Below are 14,563 nucleotides of genomic sequence, written 5' to 3' on the forward strand. Positions count from 1 at the left end.
ATATATGAAGAACCTGGTGAAATTTCCTCTTTATCATCAGTTAAAGCTGCAGGTGCCCTGCCCTCTTTTAAATCTGGTCACTCTAGTATAGCTCCTGCAGATTTAACTGTTGTGATGAAGAGGGAATTTCATCAGGTTCTTCATATATACAAATGACACCTGCAGAAATTCCCTTTTCAATACAACTGTTAAAGATACAGGAGCCCTGTCCCCCTTTCCATAGGGTCACCCTAAGCTTACTCCCTGGACAGCAGACTGAGCACCCATCACCTGGTTTGTTTGTTTGTTTATCTATATATTTATTTATTTATTCATTACATTTTTATACCGCCCAATAGCCGAAGCTCTCTGGGCGGTTCACAAAAATTAAAACCATGAAAAGCATAATAAAACAACCAACAATCTAAAAACGCAAATACAAAGTACAATATAAAAAGCACAACCAGGATAAAACCACACAGCAGAAATTGATATAGATTAAAAGACGGAATTAAAACTGCAAAGTTTAAATTTAAGTTAAATTAGGTGTTAAAATACTGAGAAAATAGAAAGGTCTTCAGCTGGCGATGGAAAGAGTACAGTGTAGGCACCAGGCGGACCTCTCTGGGGAGCTCATTCCACAGCCGGGGTGCCACAGCAGAGAAAGCCCTCCTCCTAGTAGCCACCTGCCTCACTTCCTTTGGCAGGGGCTCACAGAGAAGGACCCCTGTAATGATCTTAAGGTCTGGGCAGGTACATATGGGAGGAGGCGTTCCTTCAAACAACCTGGCCCCAAACCGTTTAGGGCTTTAAATGTCAGTACCAGCACTTCGAATTGGGCCCGGACATGGACTTGCAGCCAGTGAAGTTGTAGAAGGACTGGTTCCAGTCTTCTCCACTATGGTGAGATGTACAGTGTTTCTATTCTGTTGACACTCACTGCTTGAGTTTGCTATTACAGGTAGATATTGTTGCTTTTTTAAAAAAAGCAATTGTTAGCGTCAGTTTGCTAGCACAGCCCATTTCAGAAACCAGTGCAGTACAAGCTACTTTAGGGTAAATTAATACAGCATGCACTACAAGTACACAAGATCTCTCTATTTTTCATCTGTGACATGCTGTCAGGTGCTGACGGCTGAGTGGTGGTGAAAGCATACATGTTTTCAAGAAGAAGAAAAAAGCCATTCTAAAAGTGCACATGTAGTTATAAACCTCCTTTTAACAGAGGAAAGCAGGCAATGCATCCTCTTGCCACTAGATGGCAGTGTTCCCAGGTCAGGGCTGCCTCAAATCCAATGGCAGATCCCTGCAAGTATATTCTATTTATTTTCCTACTCTATTTGGCTATCTTACAAAGGGGGCTGGGAAGGTGGGGGGCGGGGGAAGGAGAGGAGAAACAATGACAAGCAGTTATCATAGAGAACACTTTATTGTTCTCCAGTCAGAGATATTTGCCTTCCGAAGTGTGGATAGATTAAAACACATCTGTGGTCCAATGTTTCATATTCACTTAAAAAAAAAAAAAAAAGCAAGTAAGTATGGATTATTTCCCAGGCATATTCAAAGGTAGGCATTTTGGAGTCATCAAACCTTTTGGGCCGGTGGAAGCATCTGGAATTTTGAGGGAGTGTCATGGGCGTTCTCACAAAATGGCTGCCATGGTGGGCACGGCCTGTTACCAAACACTCATTTCCCAGATCTGGTGAGACTAAAAGAAAAGTAACTTGCCTCAAAACCTAAATATAAGGCAGAGATCCAAAACTTCAAACCACTCTTTTTAACCCAAATGAAGATGGCACTGGAGGGCAGTGACAGTTTTTAAAAAATTATTTATTTATAAAAACTTTATGAAATAAATGAAACACCAAGAGGTACATGGAGCTTGGGGTCCGTCAACAGAGGTGTCTACGGGCGCACTTGCAGACTCCGCATTGGAGACCTCAGGAATACAAGATCTGAAACATAGTTTAAACGACAGCTGCCACTTCTAATTACTACTTCTACCACTACTACTGCTGTTGTTCTTAGGTTTTAATTAGGTCCTGGATTTTTCTAGTTTTTGATTGTTTAGAATGACATTAGATATAGGTGTGTCATCTGCTTATATGTTTGTATGTAAATCATTTTTATAATGCATTTTTCAGGTGTTCACACCTGAAAAATGCATCGGCTATCAGGTGGGATAGAAATGGAACAAATGACGTGGTTGTTTAATAGCAAAAATACAGCTGCTGTTCTCTACGCTTCTTTCAAAACCTGCAATTTCAAGAGTAGGGGGGATAGCTTTCCTTGGCCTAACTCAAAAGATACAAATAAGTGAGCGAATGTTTGAGTTTATCCAAACTCTTCATCGTGTTGTATATTAATGCAAATGGATAAATCAAAGCGCAAGACTGGGACTGGACGGTGAACTGAAAAGGATGTTATAGTGAAGATAACGTCCCAACCAGCAATCAATGTACGTAGTTGTCAAGAGGATTCCGGTTTTGGGGTGGAGCTGGGTGGGTTTTTGCCAGCTTGGCCCTCCTGGATGCCAGCTCATGGATCCCTGAGCTGGCTTGACTCAGCACATGTCCAGTTGGGGAAGCTTGCATTTTCCCACTAGTTTATTTTTGTGCAAATCCTGATTTGTGCAAATTCACAGCTAAGAATATTTACAGAAATCACGATTTGTGCAAATTTGTGGCCATAGGTAGCACAATTTGTGCAAAATTCCAGATGCAAATGGTCCTTAAATGCCTGCGTTTTACACAACTTGTGCTACTCATGGCTGCAATTTTGCACAAATCATGATATCTGCAAAGATTCTTAGCTGCAAATTTGCACAAATCACAGCTCGTGGACACAAATAATGGTTGTGAGCTCTTGCTGGGCACCTGTGGGCCCTCCGGTGGCTCACTCTGCATGCACGCTAGGGTCATGCCGATAGCAGGAGTCAGGTGAGCAGAGCATGAACAGGACTCGGGAATTCGCCCACACGCCTTTCATTAAAGATCTCAGATTGCAGCGAAGGCAAAAGGGGCAGGAAAGTGTGGCTGCACATCGCTTTGAAAATATGAGCGCTTCGTTCAGTTCTGCCTCTAGTGCTTCTTGGAACACACCGTTCCTTCTTGGGGCAGAGAGTAGATACAAAGTAAGGACAAACTGCACTGGGCCTCGAGACTCTTGGCTTTTTGAAAGGGTGGGAAGACGCATCTTTTTAATTTGGCCTTTTCAATTGTGCAGCTTTCATGTTTTAATGCTTTTCTGTTTTTAATGTTCCTGCTTTTTATTGTTCTGTTCCTTCATCCCGAGTCCCCTCTGGCAGCTGCTTATGGCTCAGCCTTGACACCCTGTCATCTTTTTGGCTGATCAGGGATTAAAACCCAGCCCACCCCTAGTCCTAATTCGACATTGTAATCCAGGAGTGCAGAACTCTTTCAGCCCTAGGGGCTCATCCCTAGGTAAGCAAAGCAGGGAGGCAGCGGCTCGCTTGAGGCAGCAACTTCTGTTGGGCCAGGCCAAATTCTATCCTATCACCCGTGTTGAAATAAGATTCCGTTGCAGGTTCAGTCCCTTTCTGGGTAAGGGGCGCCGTCTTGTCTTTTGCCTCAGCCCCCGAAATGTCTTCAGCTGCCCTGAAAGCTCTGAAGGACCAGTAGTTGGGAGAAATAGTGCCAGGCTAGGGGAAGGGGCATGGACTTCACCGGGGGGGGGGGGGCAAGGGCAGGATTTGGCCCCCGACCTGAGTTTCTGCACCCTTGCTCTAACCACTACACCTCACTGTCTCATCAGTAAGCAGATGTTGGGATGCAGCTATCTGATTTATTTATTTATTATTGCATTTATATCCCGCCTTTTCTCATCCAAGGAAGCCAAGGCAGCGTGTGTACATAATCCTCCTCCTCTCCATGTTATCCTCACAACAACAACCCTGTGAGGTAGGCTGGGCTGAGAGTCTGTGACTGGCCCAAAGTCACCCAGTGGGTTTCCATGGCCGAGTGGGGACTAGAACCTGGATCTCCTGACTCCCGCTACCAACACTTTATCCACAACACCACATTGATGCTATTGGCATTGGTGGCTGAGCTAAGAACTTCACCCTGAGACCCTTGAATGTTGGCGTGGATGTTGAGATTCAAAATGTCAAGTGCCAACCATGCTACATACTCATTGGACTGCAAATTCCTCCCCCCACCACACATAACCTTCTCCCTGATCCCACCTTGCTCAACTCCATCATAGCTGCCAATCAAAAACAAAACAAAACACCCATACCTAATACTTAATAAGGAATACCACATCTTTGAGACATTAGAAACAGATGTCACTGTGTTACTTCACTGCTGATGTATGTAATAGAAATGACACTCTAATTAATTTAATACAGTATAAAAGTACTGATTATTTATCATGGCTGACAATAAAATTAAGAAAACATTCAATTACAATCAGGAGTAATTCATTATTTATTGATTTTGCATTATGAACGTATTAATACAATGCATTTAATTACACAGAGAGAGGGCATCATTTCTATATTGACGGTAAAGCTGTTGCAGTCTGCTTCATAGTTTTTGGTTTTAAATGTGGTGTTTCATTAGGGAGTTTTTAATGCACATTTGTAGCAATATCATTACAGTAAGGGTTCCTATGTATGGACATTTAAAGGAAATATTCTTGGGGTTCAAATGCACCATCACAATAGCATGCATCATTCAGCAGTTGCCTCGTTTAATTGCTTTGAGGCCTGCAGAACTTTAGGTTTTCCTGTTGCTATTAATTGGATCCATTTTGTCGTCAACATGTCACATCCGCTCCAGTGAGGGTTACAGAACTGCATGCCCTGGTTTCATAAAGGTGTGTGTGTATCAGATATCCAACTTAAGTTTGTAAGAGGCTGTCGCGCTGCCTGAATCTCCTCGGATAGGTGTTGATCAGATGAAAGGAGCAGACAGGTGCTCAGATCCTGGAGCAGGTAAATGAAGATCAAAAGGTCAGAGGAAACAGGTATGGTCAGAGACTGTCTGGAGTAAAATATCTGATTGCCACAGAGTTGATGTAGCATTTCTAGAGAGCCTATCTCAAGGATGCACAATTTACAGCCCAGGGGATGTTCCCTGTGCAGCCCCCAAATTGGGCATCACCCCACCCACCTAGGCAGATGATTACCTGGGCTCTGGAGTGGGGATGTTTTTCCCTGGCTTCCGAGACCACTGGTTTCCTGGTGGTAGTCATGGCAGAGAAACAGCAATCTCAATTCACCCCTACTCCCAGAAACCCCTAGATCTCAGTGTGCAGAAAGGAGAAATGTGGGGAGGGGATGCAAGCGTGCATGCATACAGCACCCCCTCAAGCTAACACTGGATGTAGTTCATGGGACTGGAAAGGTTCAGTGGTCTTGTCCTAAAGGATCTGGGAAATGATGGGCTGGTTTGTTTAACATCTATTCTGGATAAATTTGCAGAAACAGTTATTAAAGATAAAATTATGAATCATATGGAAGGATAAACCCTGCTGGAAAAAAATCAGCATGGCTTCTGCAAGGTAAGTCCTGTCTCACTAACCTTGTGAGTTCTCTGAAAGCTTCACCGAGCATTTTGATGGGGTGATCCAATAGATGTTGTATACTTGGACTGTTCCTTACCAAAGACTTAGCAATCCTGGGATAAGAGGGGATGACCTCTTATGGATCAGTTGCCAGTTAAAATTGTCAATTTCCACAAGGCTGGCATTAGGGTTCATAACTTGAACCCATGTCCTGCACTCTGGGATGATCAAGAAGAGATCCTAGCCCTCCTCTGTGTGAAAAAGGAACCACAATGTAGACAGGGCATAATTATCATCGTGACCCACTGAGAAGTTCCAAAAGGCCATTTCATCTTCAGGTAGACAACTTGGAGGTCCAGAGTGCTCTTGCACCATGTTCTTGGCCCTCTGGTGCTTTCCCAATGCAACTGTCAGACCCAAAAAAGGTTGTGCACCCCATCCTTAGAGGTCAATTAGCATGAATCAAGCATTCGTTACTACCCAGCAACTGGTATTGATAGCTAGCCTTCCAAAGGATGTAGAGGTTCCATGACACTGCAGGCTTTTAGGACAGCGGTGGGGAGCCCCCCAGATGTTCTTGGATCATGACTCTCATTATCCACAATCACTGGTCATGCTGGCTGGGGATGATGGGGTTTGGAGTTCAACATCATCCCCACACCTTTGGTTTTGGGATAAAACAAGCTGAAAAGATGCAGAGCATTTTGAACGCGGTCAGCATATTGAAACTGGGCAACTTGACTGGATGATCTTTGGTTTATCCTGCAAAAATTACGGGAAATAATCCCATCAAGTAATGTAGTCAAGCCCTTCTACGCTCAGGTGAACCAGGCCATCACCTGGTATTAATTCACAAACCTTGAGCATTTCCTTAGCGTAAAGTGCGGTTCTCTTCTCCATGGATAGTCGCTTCTCAAGGGTACCGCTTTTACTACAGCCTTTATGATTTTATATTGCTTCATGCCACTCTAACATGCACAGGGAGGGGGGGCAGTTTTGATGCGCAAGGCTTCATCTGGCCTTGCAAAAACTGAGCCTTATTTAGAAATATATTTAGCTTATGGAAGGCATTAAAGTCAAAAGGGGAAAAAAAATCCCAGAGCGTGGAATTTGATAGTCTCATTAATCTGGAAGGAAAAATTCCTTGAAAGGGGTAGAAGGAAGGAAAACGGCAACAATGCAAAACCTATAAATCAGATTTATATTTCCTTTCGAAGGCCTTTACATGTTTTTTTCCCCCCTTTGTAGTTGGGAGATACAAAGTTGAGAAGTGGACAGAATGTAAGAATTGGGACGACATCTCTGCTCGGCCAGGAATTTTCTGGGTGGTCGGAAAACTCACTGATCCTCTTGGTTTGCATCTTCTCTCTGGAAAAATTAGGACATCCATGGCCCTACCTCGGTGGGTTGCTGGAAAGACGAATAATTGGGATGTTTATTTATTTTATACAAACATTTATATCCCACCTTTTTCTCACCGTTGGTGGCTAACAAAGCATAAAAACAAAGACAAACACAAAAGCAACAATAAATCACAATTAAAACAGGATTACCAGATGAAAAGCAGCACCAGGAGAGAAAGCACACACAGGCAAGCAGCAAAAACAAGAAGTTAAATTCAGCGGCAGCAGAATCAAAAGATTACTTGAAAAGGCATTTGTTTAGGTCTTCAATGGAACATGCAACTTAACCTCTTGAGGCAGGGAGCTCCACTTATGGGGCGCTGCCCCAGAGAAAGGCCTCTTGCATATAGCTGCGCCCCACAAGCAATGGCACACTCAGGAAGAGTGCAACAGCTCAATTTAAAGGATGGGTAAAATCACAGTTGGGACCAAGCTGTTTAGGACCTTAAAGGTGATAACCAGCACATTGAAGGTACTTTGTTATCCAAAGGAAAAAAGGAAAGGAACCTCTCGTGCAAGCACTGAGTCATTGCTGACTCTTGGAGGGACGCCAGCTTTCGCTGATGTTTTCTTGGCAGGCCTTATAGCGGGGTGGTTTGCCGTTGCCTTCCCCGGCCATTATTACCTTTCCCCCAGCTAACTGGGTACTCATTTTACCGACCTTGGGAGGATGGAAGGCTGAGTCGACCCGAGCCGGCTGCCTGAGAACCAGCTTCCGCTGGGATCGAACTCAGGCCGTGGGGAGAGTTTCAGCTACAGAAACTGCTGCTTTACCGCTCTGCGCCACAGTGGTTAAGTTTCACTGCAACTAGCACCTTCCTTTGGCGCCCGTGTGGTGTAATGGCTAGAGTATTGGACTGGGAGTTGGGAGCTCCGGGTTCTAGTCCCCACTCGGCCATGGAAACCCACTGGGTGACTTTGGGCCAGTCACAGATTCTCAGCCCAACCTACCTCACAGGGTGGTTGTTGTGAGGATAAAAATGGAAAGGAGGAGGATTATGTAAGAACATGAGAAGTTCCATGCTCGATCAGACTGAGGGTCCATCTAGTCCAGCACTCTGTTCACACAGTGGCTAACCAGCCATTGTCCAGGGATGAACAAGCAGGACATGCTGCAACAGCACCCTCCCACCCATGTTCCCCAGCAACTGGTGCACTCAGGCTTACTGCCTCAAATACTGGAGGTAGCACACAACCATCAGGCTAGTAGCCATTGATAGCCTTGAGTTTCTTGGAGGAAAAGGGTGGGATATAAATGCAATAAATAAATAATAAGAAATGCAGGCAGGTAAATGTCCCTTTTTTTAACTACTGTAACCACGCAATTCTATTCATGCTTACTTAGAAATCTTATTGATTTCATTGAGGCTTACTCTGAGTTGTGGCCACAATATGACAGCCTAACAATATATAGCGGGAGTGTTGAATCTTTGTAGCCCGAAGGCTGATTTTATTTTGGGAGCAGCTCATTTCAGTGGTGGGTGGGGCTTAATTGAAAAGGGGGCAGGGCCAAAATACCAAAAGGGACATTCTAGTTTAGTTTGTGGCTCTCATTGCCAGAAGCAAACCCATAGGAGAAGCGTTTCAACCTTTGAGAAGAGGAAGGAAATATATCCAAATGATTGCTGCTTTCCCTGAGTTCAACAGCTCAGTAAATAAGCAAAGTAAACAATAAACATGGGTTATGTTAGGACTGTTGATTAAAAACACACCCAAAAATTTTATTATTGTGTTGTGGGGTGTTTTATTTTTGGTTAGCCCCAGTTTGGCTTCCAAAGAGGAACCAGCCAGAGAGCTTCAACTATTGGGCGGTATAAAAAGGTAATAAATAAATAATTTTATTATTTATTTATTTATTGCATTTCTATACCGCCCAATAGCCAAAGCTCTTTGGGCGGTTTAAATAAATAAATAAATAATAGAAAGAGGAGCTAATTTACCTGGGCTGCCTTCAGGTGTGTAGGGTTTGCCCTGGCCCACCCACCTGCAGGCAATGTATTTGATTGGCAACAGGGCTAGAAGGAAAAGCCGCCGGTGTGGTGGCTAACGTGTCAGACTGGGAACCGGGAGGTCCAGGTTCTAGTCCCCACTCAGCCATGGAAACCCACTGGGTGACTTTGGGCCAGTCACAGACTCTCAGCTCAACCCCCTTGCAGGGTTGTAGTTGTGAGGATAAAAATAGAGAGGGGGATTATGTATGCCGTCTTGGGTACCTTGGAGGAAAAAAGGTGGGATATAAATGCATTGATAAAAAAATAAAAGCTGCTTTATTTGGGCTGCCTTCAGGTGTGTCTTTGTCCATCTATTTGCAGACAATATATTTGGTTGGAACTCACCAGAGGCATGAGCTGATGGGTGATAGTAAAAGGAGTGTTTTTATTTATTTATTTATTACATTTATATACCGCCCCCATAGCCAGAGCTCTCTGGGCGGTTTACAGAAATTCTATAATTGAGATAGAAATGAGTATACAAAATTTAAAATTCTAAAACGCAGAACATACATACATAATGCATTAAAAACCGTTAAAAATAAACGTGGGTGATTAAGATGTGCCGCCATATGCCTGGGCAAAGAGGAAAGTTTTAACCTGGCGCCGGAAAAATAGTAGCGTTGGCACCAGGCGAGCCTTGTCAGAGAGATTGTTCTGTAGTCTGGGGGCCACCACCGAAAAGGCCCTGTCCCTCGTTGCCACACTCCGAGCCTCTCTTGGAGTAGGCACCCGGAGGAGGACCTTAGATGTTGAACGTAGTGACCGCGTATATTCATGTCGGGAGAGGCGTTCCGTCAGGTATTGTGGTCCCAAGCCGTGTAAGGCTTTATAGGTCAAAACCAGCACCTTGAATTGGGCTCGGAAACATACAGGCAGCCAGTGCAAGCGGGCCAGAGCAGGTGTTATATGGTTATATGGATGATGATTATATGATTTCTGGTTCCCGAAATCAATCTGGCAGCTGCATTTTGCACGAGCTGCAGCTTCTGAACCAGATATGTTGGTGGGGTAAATACATGGACCATCGTGGTGTTTTTTGCTTGCAATAATTTGTGCCACTTTTAATCCCTTCTCCTAGTATATGGTGTTCCTTTTTTAACGGTCTCTTCTTTTTTTCTCCTCGCTCCCCTTTTAACAGCTTTTATTTTTAAGTGTAATGGATTGGGTTCTGCCCCTTGATTGGCTCATGTGCTCGTGAGGGAAGAAATTATTTGGGTCTCTTTTGGCCATAATCACTGTGAATTCACTCCATTACATGTAGAGTTCTGACTGAAACCCAGAGTGGATTCACAGCCCCATTGACATCGGTGCCACCAGCCTCCACTGCCTGGAAATTTATGATGGGGGGTGGGGGGGGGGAGGAAGCTGAAACTCATCCCTCCCAAACAGGTTGGATAGCTGCTTTAGAGTTCTGATCCGGTTCTGACAAATGCAGAAAGCCAGTGTGGTGTAGTGGCTAAAGTGTTGGACTGGGAGCCGGGAAATCCAGGTTCTAGTCCCCACTCAGCCATGGAAACTCACTGGGTGACTTTGGGCCAGTCACAGACTCTCAGCCCAACCCACCTCACAGGGTTGTTGTTGTGAGGATAAAAATGGAGAGGATGATGATTATATATGCCGCCTTGAGTTCCCTGGAGGAAAAAGGCGGGATATAAATGTAATAATAATAATCATGATGATGATGGATCCGCCACCCCACTGACGTCAGAGCCACTCTCCTCCGCTGCTACCGGGCAATCCAAGTTGGCTCTCCTTTCTCTCCAAAGTCATTGAAAAGAAGGAAAGAGAATCAAGGGTTTCCCAAGGCGCCTTTCCCCAAAACAATGAAACGCACGCGCCTTTCCTCCGCTCTCTGTTCCCTGTGGCCAGGAGATGGAGGGCGGGGGAGGGGGAGGGAGCCCGCCGGCAGCAGAGGCTGGTGCCTCCGATGCCAGCGGGGTAGAGACCCCGCTCTCCGTCGGAACTTTCCGAGAGCTCTCCAAGGCGCTGAACCCATTGGGGAGCGGGCGGCCCCCCCGCTCTCAGCACTTCGGAGAGCTCCGTGGGAGTTCTGCCCGGTTCCGGCCGCGCCCGCGCCCCGCGTTCGTCGGCGTCACCAGCCTCCGCTGCCCGGCTCCCTCCCTCCCTCTCCCCCCCCCCTCCACAGGTACCCATCCTCGCTGGGGCGCGGCGCGTCGAGCCAGTGGGTGGCGCGCAGGCCGGCGTCCCGACGCCGCGCATTGGCCGCCGCTCAGCGCTCCTCCTCCGGCCCGGTTGGCTGGGAAGGGGGAGGCGGCCGGGCGAGCGGCGGGCTCGTGGGAGTGCGCGCGGGGCGGCGTGTGCGGGTGTGCGGGGCGCCCCCCTCCGCCCCCTGCCTCCTCCTCCTCCTCCTCCCGCCTCCTCCTTCCTCCCTCCCTCCCTCTCTCCCTCCTCCTGCTCCCTCTCCCCCCTTGCTCGCTCTGCCTCCTTCCTGCCTCGCCTCCAAGAGCGCAAACACTTTGCAGGGAAAAGTGGAGCCGGCCGGGGTAGATGCTGCCGCCGCCGCCGCCGCTGCCGTTGCCGTTGCCGCCGTGGATCCCAGCGCCCGGGGCGGACTAGAGAGCATGGCCGTGTCTTCGCCCCCGATCATTCCGGCAACTTCGAGCAGCGGTGGCGGCGGCGGCGGCGGCGGCAGTAGTAGCAGCGGCGCGGGCAGCAGCCCCGGCAGCTCGGGAGGCTTGTTCCGCGCGGATCCCCCCCTCTACCCGTCCAGCCCGTCCGAGTCGCCCCGGCTGAGCAGCAGCCTCATCCACGGCTTCATCGCCGGCGCTGGCGGCGGGAATCTGGGCGGCGGGGCCGGAGCAGCAGGCGGCGGCGGCGGCGGCGGCTGCGGGGCTGGTGGTGGCGGCGGAGGAGCAGGCGGCGGCGGAGCCGGAGGAGCAGGCGGCGGCGGAGCCGGAGGAGCAGGCGGCGGCGGCAACGAGTGCAAGATGGTCGACCTGCACGGGGTGAAGGTGGCCTCGTTCCTGGTGGAAGGGCAGGAGCTGATCTGCCTGCCGCAGGTCTTCGACCTCTTCCTCAAGCACCTGGTCGGCGGGCTGCACACCGTCTACACCAAGCTCAAGCGCCTCGACATCGCGCCCGTGGTGTGCACCGTGGAGCAGGTGCGCATCTTGCGCGGGCTGGGCGCCATCCAGCCCGGCGTCAATCGCTGCAAACTCATCACGCGGAAGGACTTTGAAACTTTGTACAACGACTGCACCAACGCCAGGTGAGAGCGCCGGCGCCAGCGCGCGGCTTGCGCGGGGCTTGCGCGGGGGCGGGGGAGGGGGCGCCCTCCGGGCCTGGGCCGGGGGACCGCTCCCCCAGCCTCGTGGGGAGCGCAGGGGGACACCATCCCCGGTTGGGGTCGTTTGGGAGAAGAGTTGCTTTCAGGGTGATTTGGGGGGGGGGAGAGAGAAAGTTGCCAGATTGGTATCCCGTGGGCTTAGATCAGTTGCTTGGCTGTTTTCTAAAGTCGAGGGGACGCTTTTCCAGATGCTGGGCTTGTGCCTCGTTCCCAAGTCCTGTTGGTATAAAATAAATAAATAAATAAATAAAATAAGGGTGTTTATTTTGGGGGCATAAAATCAATAAAAGTAGGGTGTTTTTTTTAAAAAAATATTGTTATTATTATTTTAAAGGAAGTATAAACTCAGCATCATTTCCCCCTATTGAAGCTGAGGGACTTTGGTTCCCCAAGCAAAGCGTGTTTCGAAGATCCCGAGAAAGAAAGTTTGCTTGGAACAGAAAATCCGCCTCTCATGAGAGATAGGAACAGGTTTCTTGTTCTAGTCTAATTTTCAGCTAAGCCCTGCTTGGGGTTTGGGAAAGGGAAGAGCGGTTTGTTGAAATCGACTTGGCCTGGGAAATGTGATTAGAATCGGTGGGCCAGGCTGAAGCCAACTTCAAGTAACGGAAAGTTAGGGAGTCTTTGTAAGCGAAGCGGGCCTGTGGCGGTGACGTTTGGGCTTGCCACCCAGGATGGCAAGGTGCAACTTTTTGTACAATGTGACTCCAAAGTTCAGTTCGCCAAAATTAAAGTGGGTTTTCTGGGGAGGAAACTTTCAGATTGGAGAGCCGGGATTCAGTTGCAGGGAAACTTACTTATGAGAAGGGTCTGTGGAAATCAAATGGGTCTGGCCATGGCGAAACCCATCCACTGTTCAGCTTCTAAGTTTGTCAATTGCAAGATGTGTTCAGGACAGTAATGCTTAAAGTAAGTTGCCTTACTTGAAACCGACCAGGCTTGTATGTTTTAGCAGCAAAGGATCCAGCATACTTACTGGGAAGTACATTCAAATGAAAGCCCTGGAACTTATTTCTAGGTAAAGGAGTTCCTTCCTGAAAGCCAGCAGTTAACAGTACAATCCTATGCATGTCTACTCAGAAGCAAGTCCCACTGAGTTCAGTGGGACTTCTTCCCGAGTAAGTGTATACGTGATTGCCACCGAAGCACATCTGTAGGTGAGGGTGCTCCAGAGACATCTTACTTTTCCATAGCCCTCCCATTGGATGAGGCACTGTGCGGTTTCCTTTCACTTTCCCCAGAAAGTTTTTTGTCCAGAGTCTGTCTCCATCGCCTTCTTTAGCTTGTAGGTAAACTGAACAATCTCAGCATGGATCCATCCCTTCCTCTCACTTTTCTCTGACTCTTGTGTGTTGTGTCTGCTTAATCCCCTTCCCTACCAGAAAAACAAAACAAGGTTGTTGGAATATGTAAGCTCCTAAAAGCCCAGGGGGCATGGTTGAGCCTAGTTTTTATCTACCACGCCTGCAATTGGCGATAAGGTCTGGTATTTGTTGCTGGAGTACCAGAAGTGCACAGATGCTTTGCCTGTGCGAATCCAAACATGGCACGAATCAGGGTCTATTCGGAAAACCGGGATGCAATTTGAGGATGCTGCTACCCATCAGCGAAAGTCTTAAGACGAGGTTTCCTGGTCCAGCCCTGCCTGTGTCAGACCCCCATATGGTCGCCTTGAATCATTGACCCTAAACCTCAGGAGCTGAATGGGCTTCTGTCCTCATTAGGGTGCTCTTTGCCCGAAGGGGATTGTGGCTGAATGAGATTATGCAAAGCAGGCCAAGGAGTGTGTCCCAACTTTTCCTAACAGTGCTTATAATATACCGGGTGGGGTGGGGTAGTTTGTTCAGAAGCTAAAACCTTTTGAGATTTTCATGTTAGGGATTATCTGGTCTGCTTGCCCAGAGAACAAGGGCCGCAGCTCTGGTCAATGATAAAAGGAGAGAGGTGTGTTTTTAAATGTGTAGAAATAAAAAAAGATTGGCAACCTTATTTTGCAGTCGTTTGGCAATCATTTTTGCAATCGCTAACGTGTCGGAAAGGATACGCTTCTTTGCATTCAAACACCGAAGCTCATGTGTGCGTTTTTAAAAAACGTTTTTCTTCTAGGCGGAAAGAAGTTCTCAATTAGACTTTCTTTTCCCTTCTAAGTGAAACTTTCCATCTTACAATACCTTTGCTTATTGTAGTGTGGGAATGTAACTTGTGAGTAAGTCATGGGGAAGAGTAGACAAGAAAGGGCATTGTGAGATAGGAGCCGAGTTTATAGACTAACTGTTGCTTATCGTAACTCCGGAACAATCTCACGTTAGTTAGCCCAGTTAGTTAGGCGTAGTGCTCGTAGTAGTATTTTG

The 14,563-nt window shown here is 47.5% G+C and overlaps 1 protein-coding gene across 1 annotated transcript in view; it reads left to right on the plus strand.

The window, feature by feature from the left end:
* The first annotated feature begins 5,491 nt into the window (after positions 1-5,491).
* The window catches only part of DACH2 (dachshund family transcription factor 2), a 397,016-nt gene continuing 387,944 nt past the window's right edge, over positions 5,492-14,563 (plus strand). The window contains exons 1-4 of the mRNA XM_063142059.1: positions 5,492-5,505; positions 11,052-11,229; positions 11,371-11,749; positions 11,831-12,134. Of these exons, the coding sequence (XP_062998129.1) occupies positions 5,492-5,505; positions 11,052-11,229; positions 11,371-11,749; positions 11,831-12,134 (875 nt within the window). The remainder of the gene's footprint in view (positions 5,506-11,051; positions 11,230-11,370; positions 11,750-11,830; positions 12,135-14,563) is intronic.

Source organism: Elgaria multicarinata, chromosome 15 (genome assembly GCF_023053635.1).
Source record: "Elgaria multicarinata webbii isolate HBS135686 ecotype San Diego chromosome 15, rElgMul1.1.pri, whole genome shotgun sequence".
Classification (NCBI taxonomy): domain Eukaryota; kingdom Metazoa; phylum Chordata; class Lepidosauria; order Squamata; family Anguidae; genus Elgaria; species Elgaria multicarinata.